General features: G+C 22.5%; 1 protein-coding gene across 2 annotated transcripts; it reads right to left on the reverse strand.

Moving 5' to 3' along the window:
• Nucleotides 1-5088: 5088 nt before the first annotated feature.
• LOC122509063 (adiponectin receptor protein) lies at nt 5089-15204 on the reverse strand. 2 transcript variants are annotated; one of them, XM_043622829.1, is made up of 7 exons: nt 14976-15204; nt 12550-12857; nt 12249-12347; nt 11974-12145; nt 9362-9759; nt 9070-9234; nt 5089-6905 (listed from the first exon to the last, which is right to left on the reverse strand). In XM_043622829.1, the coding sequence occupies exons 2-7, from the start codon at nt 12790-12792 to the stop codon at nt 6771-6773; spliced, it is 1212 nt and encodes a 403-aa protein (XP_043478764.1). In that variant the 5' UTR covers nt 12793-12857; nt 14976-15204; the 3' UTR covers nt 5089-6770. The 2 variants fall into 2 exon arrangements, with proteins under 2 accessions (XP_043478764.1, XP_043478765.1); XM_043622830.1 differs by lacking the exon at nt 14976-15204 and adding an exon at nt 14179-14318.
• Nucleotides 15205-15305: the final 101 nt, after the last annotated feature.

Genomic DNA, 15305 nt, shown 5'->3' on the forward strand with positions numbered 1-15305 from the left:
AAGAAAGATAAAATTTACAGAAATCGAATATTTATTTACAACTGAATAAATTATAGTATTTTAGATTTTTTATTTATTATTATTATTATGTATTTTTAGTCAATTTTTGTTTTAAAAGAAGAAAAATAATATTTCTGATTGCTCATATTTCACTTTTCTCATACATATTTTTTGTAAAAAAAATTTTTCTTTTTGAAAAAAATTAATAACACGTTTTTGTCGATTCTTATTATTTCAATTGCAATTGAGAGTTTCGAGTAGATTTCTCGTTACACATCAGTAATTGCATAGGAAGCTTCTAAAAGCGCGATATTATTGCCGCGAGGAACAGTTTGTTTATTTTTTCAATCTCCATGTTGTGTATATGATTTTATATATGTATTGAACTCGTCTGCACGATCGCGTGCTTTTTTGCGCACGCTCTTTACACATATTATAATGAAAGAGATGCTTCAAAAAAAAAAAAAAATTCTGACGCATTTAAAGGATAAATGCCAAGTGATGTACAAGGATACTGCACTTTTGTGAATTCCTCATCACTCAAGTTACTCTTTTAAATGAACGTACAAAAAATTTTTTTAACAAAAAAAAAAGAATCATTTTTACCAATTTTTACAGACAAAAAAAAATTTGTTATTAAGAGTAAGCACCAATAAATTTTTCAATCTGTCAATATAAAATTTACAATTCTTCGAGGGTGTCAGTTTCTTTTTTGACGGGTTAAAATTTATGTTTCATTATTAAAATTTGGAAAAAGAAATTTAATGAAAGAATTTTTTTTTCTCTTTGCAAAAATGGAAAGTTTTGTTAATTAACTGGAGTGAATGTTCGGAATTGTTGGAAATGATTATTAACAAAAATTGAAGATGAAAATTAATTTTTTAATATTTTCCAAAAAAAAAATTTTTTAATATTCAGTTATTTTTAAAACTTTTACTAAATTTCAATTATTTGAAATTTTTTTAATTACATATAATTGAAAAATCGTTTGTCTTTTGAAAATTATTAAATAATATTTTTTAAAAACAAATTCTCAAAGTTTTTTATCATAAATTTTTTAAATTAAATTGTCTTTAAAAAAAGTAAATTCAAATTTTTTGTGAAATCTAAATTTTTTAGACTAATTATTATAATTTTAGAGAAATTATGAATTTAAAAAAATTTTCAAAAGTCTAATTAAATTTTTAATATTATCTAAATATTTTTATAAAAATTTCAATTATTTTCAAAATTTTTTCTAAATTTCAATTATTGTGAAATTTCTCAAGAATTTATGTAATTGAAAAATCTTTCAAATTAACTTGAAAAAATTATTTTAAAAAATTCTTAAAATACTAGTTTTAAAAAATGTTTATATTTATTAAAATTTGTTAAAAATCAATTATTTTTAATATTTTCCTTTTCAAATTTTCTTCAAAGAGTTACCAAGTATTGAAAATAATTTGATTTTTGCAAATAAACAATTGAATTTTCGAAGAACATTCAAAAAATTATTTAAGAATATTTGTTTTGGAGAAGAAGTTTAGTTAAAATTTGTTGAAAATAATTAAATTTTAAATTTAATTAAATTTTTAGTCACAGGTATAATTTTTAGAAATAATTAAATATCACGAGAGTTGAAATTGAGTGCGTTCTTATTTATATTAGAAAAAAATATTTATTTTCTTGTTTCATCTTTTTAAACAATTTTTGTTTTTTCGAATTTTTATTTCGCAGAAATTACTTGAAATTAGAAAAACACACAAGCGTTGGGAAAAAAAAAATTAGAAAGCTTTTGATGTTTTTGATTTATGATGGTTCATAAAATTTGTATTTTTTCGCAAAAAACTAAATGTGGTGATAAATCAGTGGATTGATCATTGCAGGAAGGATAAAGAGGGGGTGGAGGAGGGAGTGAAGGTTGAGTAAATAAATGTCTGGGAAGGATTGAGGAAATAAAATTTTTTTTTCCACGGATGCGATGGATAGGCTTGTATAGATGACAGTTGCATTTTTTGGATATAATGAAGCTTTGAGAAATAAATTCTGTGAGTTCCTCGTATGCAATTTCACAGGTACACTACACTCACCTAGGAAATTGCGTAGGCGCGACAGAAACTTGTTTCAAGGTATGCACCATCACTAAATTCTCGATTAGCAATATAGTTACAGTATTAAATAAAATATGGAGAATTTTCTTGATCGGAAAAAAATTTCTTTTTGTTTTTTATTTTATCTTCTGCTTATTCTTCTTATTTTTCTTCGTCGTCGTCGCCTCCTTCTTTTTTCTCTTTTATTACTTATTTCCATTTTCTTTCTTGGATTGTTACATATTTCTTCTTTTTTACATCTTCATTATATAATATACGCATATCGATAGTGAATGTAGGAAAAAAATGTCTAAGACGAAAAAAAGAAAATAACCTTGGATAGTGTTTTTATTATTTAAGTGAAATAATATTTGTTTTTATAATTTCATAACTGATGAGTACTATAATCTCGGATCGTGGTTTGAATGAAACTTTTCATTCAACTTCTTCTCGTTGCATATTTGCTGATGAATCACAAAGATCGTTATTCTACTTCACTTCTTCTTCTTCTTCTTGATTTCTAGTTGTAGTTTCTGTCCTTTTTCGTCTTTCACAAATTTCGCATTTATTTAATTTGATTAATTTACCGTTTTTTGGTTTCTGTTTTCAGAGTGAAAAATGAAACTGCAAATATTGTTTTTCTTATTTTCTTTTCGAAAGTAGTTATTGAAAATAATTTTTTACTGCAAATTATTTTAATCGAAATATAAAAAAAAATAATTATTATTATTTTTCGGTCCCTATTTTCGGAGTAAACAATAAAAACACAATTTAATTTCTTATTTCCTTTCAGAAAATATTTATTAAATCTGAAAATTTTTTTTGACTGCTAATTATTTTAAATGAAGTGAAATAGAAAGTAATATTTATTTACTATCATCTTTCTTTCCCTATTTTTGGAGTAAAAAATAAATTCTCAATTTTTTTTCTTATTTCCTTTTAGAAAATTTTTACTCAATCAGAAAAAAAATTTTACTGCAAATTCTATTAATTGATATGAAATAGAAAGAAAATTTATTATAACTTTTCGGTCCCTATTTTCAGAGTGAAAAATAAACTCACATTTTTTCTTCTTATTTCCTTTCAAAAAATGATTTATTTAATCTGAAAAAAATTTATTACTGCAAATTATTAAAAAATTATTCAAAATTATTCAAAATTATTCAAATTATTGAAATATAAAAAAAAATATTTATTTATTTTCATTTTTCGGTCTCTATTTTCAGAGTAAAAAATAAAATCACAATCTTTTTTCTTATTTTCTTTCAGAAAATTGTTATTCAATCTAAAAAAAACGTTTTAACTTTAAATTATTTTAATTGAAATAAAATAGAAAAAAATTATGTATTTATTATCATTTTTTGGTTTTATTTTCAGAGTAAAAAATAAAATCACAATTTTTTGTATATTTCCTTTAAGAAAATATATTTATTCAATCTAAAAAGAATTTTTTACTACAAATTATTTTAATTGAAATAAAATAGAAAAAAAGATTGTGATATTATTTTTTAATCTGAAAATAAGACAGAAAAATGAGAATAAATAAATTTTTTTTCTATTTCATTTCAATTAAAATAATTTGCAGTAAAAAATTCTTTTTAAACTGAATAAATATTTTCTAAAAGGAAATAAGAAAAAAAATTGTGTTTTTATTTTTTACTCTGAAAATAGGACCGAAAAATGATAATAAATAAATAATTTTTCTTATTTCCTTTCAGGAAATATTTATTTAATCTAAAAAAAAAATTTGACTGCAAATTATTTCGATTAAAATGAAATAGAAAAGAATTTTTATTTTTTATCAATTTTCGGTCACTATTTTCGGAGTAAAAAATAAAATGACATTTTTTTTCTTATTTCCTTTCAGAAAATCTTTTATTAATTTTTTATTGAATTTTATTAAAATTTTTTAACTGCAAATTATTTTAATTGAAATAGAAAAAATTATTTACTTATCACCTGTTAAGAAATGTCAGCAATTACACGAAATTGCGACAACATTATGAATTATATACCATTGTAAATTAAAAATTTAACGACCCGGGTGTAGAATTCAATGAAAATAATTGATGTACTCGAATTCCATTGCAATTGCATCGTTAATTTAAGCTTTAGTGCAAGGCTATGTACTTCATTTTGAAATCATTTTTCTCAATGAATCTGCAATAATATTCTTTTTGATATTTTCCCCTACCGCAAAATTGTTTAAGAAATTTTTTCTTCTTTTCTTTTTGTCTGCTTTTTTTCAAAATAATAATTAAAAACGAATAATTTCTCATTAAAATAATTTTATTTTTATCCCTTTCGTTTTATTGAAGAAACAAATATAAAAGAAGTTTCATATGTCTCTCAACAAAGAATAAATGAAGAGCACTTGAAAATCCGTTAAAGATAAATAAATCTATGAAAAAGATTGCACAATAAATTATAAATATTATCGTTTTATGTAACTTTTTTTTCACGCACCAACTGCAGGGGGAGAGAAAAAGAACGATTCTTTTTAATGACGCGTGAACCGATAATATTAAATAAAGTTTCTCTTTTATAAATCTTTGTTATAAAATAAAGAATCGTTAACTTTAAATTATTACAATTTAGATAAGGGGAATTTTTCATTATTACAAAAGAAAAATTGAGGAGAAGAAAGAAAAGTCAACTTGCAATCGGAAAAAATTGACTGAAACTTAAAAAAAATTAAAAAAGAAAATATTTTTTCTACAAAATAGATTTTCTTGTTCAATATTTTACCCCTGAATCTAAAATGCAACTTTTTTCCCCGATTGAAAAGGGGAAAGAAAAGAAAATATTCTTCCACTGTCTTTGGATCTGGCGTCTCGCGGTCAGTGAGCCTTGCCAATTGTTTATTTAGTCTTGAGAGCGTATGTTAAATACCGACAAGTTAAAGACGACCTTTACATAAAGTACTGTATTCCGCTCCTCGAGAATTATATACGCTTGACTTTGAAATATCACGTTCAAAAAGCTGTGGAAAGGTTGCCAGTAAAATAAAACAGTCTGCTTTCCTTTTATAACAATATTCCACTTTATTTTGTGTGTAAAAAGTTCAACAGCACTCGTCCTAATAAATATGAAACTCAACAAAAAGCTTTTAATTTATTTTCGAGAAATATACTTACAGCAAAATAGAAGCAAAGAAAAAATTGGAAACAAAAAAACAATTATATTTTAGTCTACGATTTATCGCAGATGAAAACTATAAAAAAAATTATAAAGAATATAAATCAGTGTTGAGTTTTTTTCTATTTTTTTTTAGAGAAATTTTTCTCCAGAATCGCACTAAGGAAATTAAAGAATTCTAAAAAAGGATTAGTTACATTCTTTTAAAAGGTAGTTACTCAACACTTTAATATACAAACTAAGTCTCAGTCGATTAAGAATCAGATATATCTACAAAATTCCATTAATAACACTTCATTACAGAAATGTTGGATTACATTTTTCAGAAAATTTCAGGGCACTAATACAGAGAAAAATTCCAGAGTTCCCTTATGGTAGTTAAACAAAAGATTTTTTAAATTGCAAATAATTTTTGAGCTTGAGAATAAAGGACGGAGCCTTGAATTACTTTTCGCAAGAATATGTGATCTTAAGGCCCTTTCTGAACCGAAAATAAATTATAACAAATAAAATGTACAATTTATCAATTCTTCTCATAAAACAATTTACAATTTGCTTTTTTTGTGATTAATGTCTGTTAATTTACAACTCAGTCTTCGAGTATTTAATATTCAGCTCTTGAATCTTTCCCTTATCGCATATACAAGATAATTTATATTCCTGAAAAATAACTTAAACTAGAAAATAAATTTAACATGTCAATATAGCATCGCATTTTCAATGAAAAATAATAATTTGAATGAGACAATAAAAAAGACATTTTTTTGATTGTCTTTACAATAAATAGAAAATTCGCAAAAAGCAGCAATTTAGATTTATACATCTAGCATTGCGAATGAATTTTATTACCGAACATCAAGTTTTTATCGGCAATGAGGAATAATTTATTATTATTAATAATTGATTAAAATAAAAATTCTCTTTTACCTTAATAATATTTTACAATATATAGAACAATATTTGAATATTTTGTAAAATATCGTTTATATTCTAATATTTTATAGTTATTTAATTGTAATTTTAGTTAAATAATTATTACAATTATACAACTATTTTGTATTTATTTATTAATAATAATCAATTACAATTATTATTATGTATGAGTGAATGCTGTAAAAATCACGAAGCAGCTTTTTTTAACTACAGAATATTCATTGTTTATAATTAATATTATGAAGTTTTGGAAATAACAAAAATAGTCTGATTTTAAAAAATTTACAGATACGACAAAATCTAAACTAGATCAGAAAAATATAAACGTGCATAATTTTTTTTTATTGTATATTCCTTGAATTAGGCAAGATTTACTCGCTTGGTTCTGTTTAACTTGGAATAAAACCACGTATTTCTCACACTCTAATTCCATCAAGATTAAAAGTTGACGCGAATTTTTTATTTTCTGTTTTCTCTTTTATTATAGAAATGAGATTTTCTTTCTTTTCTTTTTGTTTGTTAAAGATTTATCCATAGATTTAGTAACAAAGTTCCTTTCAAAAGGCATTTTTTTTATATATTTATAAACATGTTTATGAACTTTTTTTTATGAAATCAGCCCCTATCTCATTAAAATGTTATTACTTGTGTAGGATCAGAACAATCACCGATAGTCATTCTATGCATTGCCATTTCCGTTATCCCGTGATAATGAACGAATGCTGCTGCAATCACGAACACATGGAATATCTGATGGCTCTGAAACTGTTTAAGGTAAAGAGTTAAAAAATAATAATCTAGATATTAATAGCTACCTAATGTTAAGCGGGCGAAAAGAGATATTTCATTTCTTATTATGCAAATTAAGAGAATTTTTTATTTTCAAATATTAATTTCAATTTTATAATAATTTCAGATTCAAAATTTTAAAAAGTTCAATTATTAACTAATTTACTAATTATTTGTAAATATTTATTGTTTTCAAAAACTTTAATGAATTTCTTCCCAGAAATTAAATTATTTTCAATAAAATTTCTTAAAAGAAATCAATTATTTTAAAAAAATTTGATTAAATTCTTTATGAGAATTGAAATATTTTCAATACAATTTTAATGAAATTCCTTGAAGAAATTCAATTATTTTGAAAACTTTGTAAATTCTTTATGATAATTAAAGTATTTTGAATACAATTTTAATTATGTTCTCGAAAAAATTCAATTATTTTCAATTTCAATAAAATTTTTCACAATAAAGAAATTATTTTTAAAAATTTAATGAAGTTGTTCGCAAAAATTCAATTATTTTTAAAAAATTTGATTAAATTCTTTATAAGATTTGAAATATTATCATTACGATTTTAATTGTGTCCTCGAAAAAATTCAATTATTTTCGAAAATTTTAATGAAATTCTTAGCGAGGTTTCAATTATTCTCATAATTTATAAAATTTTTCGCAGAAATTTAATTATTTTAAAGAAATTTAATAAATTTCTTTGCAGGAATTTAATTATTTTAAAGAATTTTAATAAAATTCTTCTCAAAGATTATATTATTTTGAAAAATTTTAATGAAATTCTTTCTAAGAAAAAAATTTAATGAAATGCTTAAAAAAAATTCAATTATTTTGAAAAATTTTGGTAAAATTCTTTACAAGAATTCATTTATTTTTAATTCAATTGTAATAAAATTCTTAACAAGACTTCAATTATTTTTATAAGAATAAGAGAAATATTTTTAATTGAAAACAATTTGGACTAATTAATTTTTGGTATTTTTAATTTTCAAAGCATTAAATTCGAATTTTATTCATTTAAAAGTTTGAAATATTAAAATGAAAAATTATCAAAAATAAATTAGAAAATAAAAAGCAAACGAAAACAATTAACTTCAAACTAACTTTTCTAAACTTCGCAAACTTATTTTTTAAAAATAATTGAATTCTTTTAAACAATTTTATTAGAGTTTTTGTAAATAATTAAATTTTTTTGACAAATTTCTTTAACTGTTTTGAAAATAATGTAGTTTTTTTTAATAATTTTAATTTTAATAAAATTTTGAATTTTATTAAAATTTTATTGAAAATAATTAAAATCCTGAGAAGAATGTTGGTATTTTTATGAAAATAATTAAATTCTTGAGAAAGATTTTACAATTTATAAAAATAATTGAATTGTATCGAAGAATTTATTTAAAATTTTAGAAAATAATTGAATTCATGAGAAGAATTTTAGAATTTTTTAAAATAATTGAATTGTTTCGAGGATTTTTCATTAAAATTTTTGAAAATAATTCCATTTCCTTCGAAAAATGTAATTATTTATAAAAATAATTGAATTCTTGAGAAGAATTTTACATTTTTAAAAATTAATTGAATTGTTTCGAAGAATTTATTAAAATTTTGGAAAACAATTTAATTCTTACAAAAATTGTTATTATTTATGAAAATAATTAAATTCTTGTAAAGAATTTTACATTTTTTTAAAATAATTGAATTGTTTTGAAGAATTTATTAAAATTTATAGAATAATTTATAAATGAATAATTGAATCCTTTCTTGAAATTTTATTAAAATTGTTTAGAAAATATTTGAATTTGTGCAAAAAATTTTATTATTTATAAAAATAATTGAATTCATCCCAAACTTAGTAAGTGAATGTTTAAAATTTCGAATCTAAAATTATTCAAAAATTGAATTTTATATTTAAAAATAAAAAATTTTGTAATTTTGCATAATAAAAATGAAAGGTCATATTTCGCGCGTAACATTTGCTTGTTTTAAATAGTTGATACAAGAAGAAATTGCAAAAATTAACGAAAAAATAAAAAAAAAATATTTCGCGCGTAAAATTTGCTATTTTTGAATAATTAATACAAGAAGAAATTGCAAAAATTAAGAAAAAAAAAATGAAAAATAGAGAAAAAAATCTTACCCAGATGTCGAATTTTCCGGGGAAAAATCGTTCTGGAACGCGTAAGGCATAAAACATGGCGCCAAGTATATACAAGCATCCCATAAGAATTAACCAACCGAGTGAGGCTTGACTGATCGCCTTAAACCACCCTTCAGCCACTGAGTAATGTACAGCTGGTATGATCTGACATAGAAAATTCAAAATTAGAAACTCAACTCCCGTGTAGAAATAGAAAATAGAAAATTTCTATCTTCTTCTTCCTCCTCTAAATATAACTCAAAAAAAAGAAAGAGGAGAAAAAAAATCATACCCCACTAAGTCCAAAGCCCATGAAAACTCCAGCCCTCAACGGTCGGAATCTTGGCTCGCCAAATCTTTCCCACAAAGAAACTACTATACTGGTTATTCCAAGACCCATAACAACTGACAAATATATCAGCTTGGGCTGGTAATCACAGTAGAAACCATAATATAACCAAGGTACAAAGCTACCCATTATAAGCAGTGCTATTCCACAGTAGTCTAGTTTTGAAAATAACTTTCCTACGCATTCGCTGTGGCAGTGCAATGTGTGGAAAGCAAACGACATCCCTAAACAAATTATTGCACCGGCAAAAAAGGCCCCGAATACTATTTTCTCCTCCAATCGTATTGCCATTGGTGGTTGTGTTATGAAGAAAATTGCTATTCCTATAAAAGCCACACATCCTGAAAAACAAAATTATTTTTTATTTTACAATTGCAATTTTTTACTCATTAAATTAAATAAAATATAATAAAAATAAAATATTAACATTATATTATTAAAATATAATTAAATATAATCAATTCTAGAACAAAAAATAATTATAGATGAAGGAAAAAAAACGAAAACATTCGGACATTCGTTTATTTTCCTTCATCTATAATTAATATTTCTCCGACGTTTTTACGTCCGATTAATTAAAAATTAATTAAAAAGTAATTCCCTGAATTGAATTGAATATTTTCAAACACTACTAACATCTATAAATTAATTAATTTTTTCTATTCCCATTAATAATTAATTAAATAAATAAATAACAAAATTAATTGAAATGCAAAAAAAGTGCAGAAAAAAAATACAAATTAAACATGAAAATGTAAAGAGCGTTTCCTGTCTGAAAATTGTATTGTGGAAAATTTATATAATTAACTTATTATTACCGAAACCGATTATTAATTTTTTTTAATTATTATTTCGAAAATTTTATAAGTCCAAAAAAATTTTTATGGAAAAATAAATTATTATTTTTACTGGATTATTCTATTCCAATTACAGGCTTTGCACTCGTTAATTAACTTTAAAGAAGCAGTAAAAACTAGCTTGAAAACTGATAAGAAGTAGTAAGAAAGTAGGTAACTAACGAACAATTAAATTTGCCGACTTAAAAAACTTGTTTTTGTTGATTCAATGTGCAAAAAAAAAACGCATATTATTTCGGATTATCGCAAAAATTTATTCTCCTGATTTCTGGAAAGAATAGTAATAAAACTTTTTTTCTTATTTTGCTAATAACTTCAATTCTACATTTTTGTAAAATTAAATTATTTTCTAAATTTTTAAAAAGAATTCTTCAAAAATACGATTATATTTAAAAATAATTTAATTTTTACGTATAAAAAAATAAAAATTGATAAATTCTAAATTTTAATGAAACTTGCCGGAACTTTAATTATTTTTGTTAAATTAATATTTAAATACTTATTGTTATTTATTTTTCCACAGGAATTAAAATTTTAAATAACTTCAAAGTCAATTCTTTTGAAATCTTTAAAATTATCAATTAAATTATTTTTAATTATTTCTAGAAATTTCAATTGCACTTCTTACAAAATTAGATTGTTTTTTTAAATTTTTAAATAAAATTATTCAAAACTTTAATTATTTTTAAGAAAAATAGTAAATTAATAATTTTTAATAATTAATATTTAAATACTTATTTTCCTTTACAGGAATTACAATTTCCAAAATAATTTTAATATAAAAACTTTTTGAAATATAATTATTTCTAAAAATTCTAAAAGAATTGAATTATTTTAATAAATAATAAAATTCTTCGTAGGAATTTAATTATTTTCCATTCAATTTTAATAAAATTTATCGAAAGAATTCAACTATTTTTGACAATTGCAATAAAATTCTTCGAAAGAATTTTATTATTTTTAAGAATTTTAATAAAATTTATTAAAACAAGTGAATGGTTGTCAATAATTTTAATAAAATTCCACGCAAGAATTCTATTATTTTTGAAAATAATAAAACTCTTCGCAGAAATTCAATTAATTTCAATGCAATGAAAATAAAATTTCTCAAACGAATTCAATTATTTTTAAAAATTTTCATAATATTCTTCGCAAAAATTTAATTATTTTCAATAATTGTAATTAAATTCTTTATAAGGATTGAAATATTTTCTTTACAAATTTGATTAGATTCAAGGATTTAAATAATTTCCACTCAAGACTTCAATTATTTTCAAAAATAATAAAATTCTTTAGAGGAATTTAATTATTTCCAATACAATTATAATAAAATTTCTCAAAACAATTCAATTATTTTGAAAAATTTACAAAAATTCAATTATTTTGGAAAATTTTGATTTAATTCTCTGGGAGAATTGAATTATTTTCAATACACTTTTGATAAAATTAAAAAAATTAATTTTTACGATGAGAAAAAAAAATTCGAAGACAACTTTAGGTTTTTTCAATAGTTTGATAAATAAAATTTTATAATTAAATTAAAGAAATTCATAAAAATTTTGATCTCCGAGTTAATTCTTTTCATTCTTTTATATTCCTGTTTAATAATTTCCGGACTATTGAAAAATATTTTTTCAAATTTTTAAAAATTAAAAAAAAATCAGAATGTAAATAATAAACATTATTGAGAAAGTTTACCGAGTAGATGGGTCCATATATTTCCTGTTTCCGTGTGAATGCGAAAAATACTTTTAAAACAAGCGTAGAATGACGGCAAAGGGGGTCTATGACCTGCATGTAAGAAATCGTTGTCCTGCAACCATCTTGGTAAATTCCGGAAGTGACACTGTTTCCAAGACGCTTCCCACACCTGTGAATAATCATTTTATTCATATTACATATATTTTTCATTCACATTTGTGCTTTTTATTTACATTTTTTTTTTTTTGGAAAGTTTAATGTTCCTAATTTACCTTACGAACAAATTCCTCGGCTTGTTCAGCTGCGTTGTGCGCCAATGCACCGATATCGATTTCATCGCTTAATACTCCAGCTTTTAGGACTTCTGTCATCTGAAATTCAATTATATTCTATATCAATCTAGTAATAATTTATTCAGATAATTTCTCTAGATTGTCAAGAAAAAAAAGTTTCAATATTAAATAATTTTAGAAACAAAAGATTTTCTACAAAACTTTGTTGCCACTTGGAAAAATTCTAATTTCTACAAAATTAATATTTTTGTTTTGGAAAAATTTAAATTGTTTTTTTTACCTCACAATTTAAAAGATGATCATCTTCAGGAGTTGATGGCAATGGACATCCAACTCCGTCCTCTTCTTCAGCCAAACAACTGGTGTCATCTTCTTCTAGTAATTCTTTGACCTCATGTAAACCAGGAATATCACTGTTTAGTGAAATCCTATCACTCCAAGGGACTCGATGTCGTAGTCCTGAATCTTCCATTGATTTCAATTCATTTTTATCCTCGACAATAATGTCCTCGTTATCTAACATTTTTCCTAAGGTATTTTTAATTCGAATTTCTACTATAAATTGTCTAGTTTAGTTAAATTGTGAATCTGAAACAATAATGGATTTTTAAGGGGATTTATTCACTATACAATTATTTCCTTAATTGGATTAAAAAAAAATTTAGTATTAACATTTTTAATTATAGAAATGCAATATTGAAAACCACAAAAATAAAATTCCACATAAAAATTCAATTAATTGCAAAAATAATAAAATCCTTTGCAGGAATTCAATTATTTTCAAAAATAATACAATTCAGCACAAGAATTCAATTATTTTCAAAAATTGTAATTAAATTCTTTACAAGAAATTTCGAAAATAAATTTCAATACAATTTTGATTAAATTAAAAAAAAATCCAATTGTTTTCAATAATTTCAATTAAATTCCACACAACAATTAAATTATTTTCAAAAATAATAAAATTCTTTACAAGACATCAATTATTTTCAAAAATTTTAATTAAATTCTTGGCAAGTATTAAATTAATTTTTAAGCAATATTAATAAAATTCCTCAAAAGAAATGAAATATTTTCGAAAATTTTGATAAAATTCTTCGCAAAAATTCAATTATTTTCAATACAAATTTAATAGACTTTTCTGAAAAAATTCAATTATTTTAACAAATTCGTGGAAAAAATTAAATTATATTCAAAAACTTTAATAAAATTCTTCGGAGAAATTCAATTATTTTTATAAATCATAAATTTCTCTTGAGAAATTCAATTATTTTCAATACAATTTTAAAAGAATTATTTCCAAAAAAATTCTTGAAACAAGTTCAATTATTTTAAAAAATTTTAATAAAATTCTTGGGAAAAATTCAATTAATTTAAATACAATTTTAATAAAATCTCTTGATAGAATTCAATTATTTTCAAAAATTTTAATAAAATTCTTCGGAGAAATTCAATTATTTTTATAAATAATAGAATTCAATTATTTTCAATACTAATAAAATTCTTCACAGGAATTACAATTATTATTTTCAATACAACTATAATAAAATTTCTCTAAAGAATTTAATTATTTAAAAAAAATTCATATTTTTCACAAAAATTCAATTATTTTGAAAATTTTTAATTAAATTCTGTATGAGAATTTTCAAAAAAATTCAATTGTTTTCAATTATTTAAATTCAATTCCGCACAAGAATTCAATTAACATTTTTTCTAATGTATTTTTAATTGAAATTTCTACTATAAATTGACTAGTTTAGTTAAATTGCAATTTAATTAAACTAGCCTGAAACAAATGGATTTTTATTTAAGAGAATTTATTCACTATACAATTATTTCCTTAAATAGATTAAAAGAAAACTTTACTATTAACATTTTTAATTATAGAAATGCAATATTGAAAACCAACCTGTTAATATTGACCAGTAAAATAAAATTCATACGTGTCCTAGCTTATAATGGACGCATGCACTTATCTTATTGCAACTAATAGTGAATAATGTCTTTATCATTTTTTTCCATGCATGTTTGTGTGAGAGGAGTCAAAGTTTGGTTACGTTATAGAGATAAGCGATTAAAAAAACAACTTGAAAAAATTTATAACTATAAAATTGAAATACTTTTCTGAAAATATTTCCTCTAATAAAACAAATGTAGACTAAAATTAAAAAAAAATTATTTAATTGACTAAAATTAGAAATTAATAGAAATTAATTTTATTGATTAGTGTCACGCTGACAACTTTATTAGAAAATTCTAGTTAATTAGAATTAATAATTAAACCCCTTAAGAAAATAATATTATTTATCACTGAATTTAAAATAATATTTTGCAAAATTTCTCTCCAACATGCGAATTAACACCAAATTGCGAAATTTTATTGTCGTGACGTAAGTTATAGTCGTTTTTTTTCTTTTTCCATTAAAACTCAATGAAAAAAAAAGATTTTCCGTGCAGTAAATATTGCTTATATAATTCGATAATGTTTATTAAACAAATCTGTACATATTGAAGATATTGAACAAAGGTCAAACAAAAATCTTGGCAAATTTTCAAGTTGGTTTTCAAGGACGTTATCTGATGATAATTGCGTACACTTTAACTGACACTTTACCGTTTTTTTGGAAAAAATGATAATTTTCATGAAAAATGGGAAAAATATAACTTTATTGTTTTGAGAATAACAAAGGATAAAAATATACTCACAGTAGCTGTCATTTGCCTGAAAAACACGTAACTTGTTATTTTGACGTATTATCACGCTTTACGCAATACTTGCAAGATATAATAATGTTTATAATAAATTTTCAATTGTTCCGTGACTACGATTGTCACTATTTTTTCAATTCACTCCAGAAAATGAAGAGGAAAAATTTATTGACAAAATTTTGAGTTATTTAATTAATGAAATGTCGAGAGAAGTTCGGCCATTTTGAAAACGTTAGGTTGCGACGTCAACGATAGTTACGAAGTTGCGAAGATAGAAAGATAGTTCGAAGTTCGCTCGCTCTGGGAAAGATGGCGCTAGTACTGAAT

This window comes from Leptopilina heterotoma, unplaced genomic scaffold (genome assembly GCF_015476425.1).
Source record: "Leptopilina heterotoma isolate Lh14 unplaced genomic scaffold, ASM1547642v1 Lhet_59, whole genome shotgun sequence".
NCBI classification, from domain to species: Eukaryota; Metazoa; Arthropoda; class Insecta; order Hymenoptera; family Figitidae; genus Leptopilina; species Leptopilina heterotoma.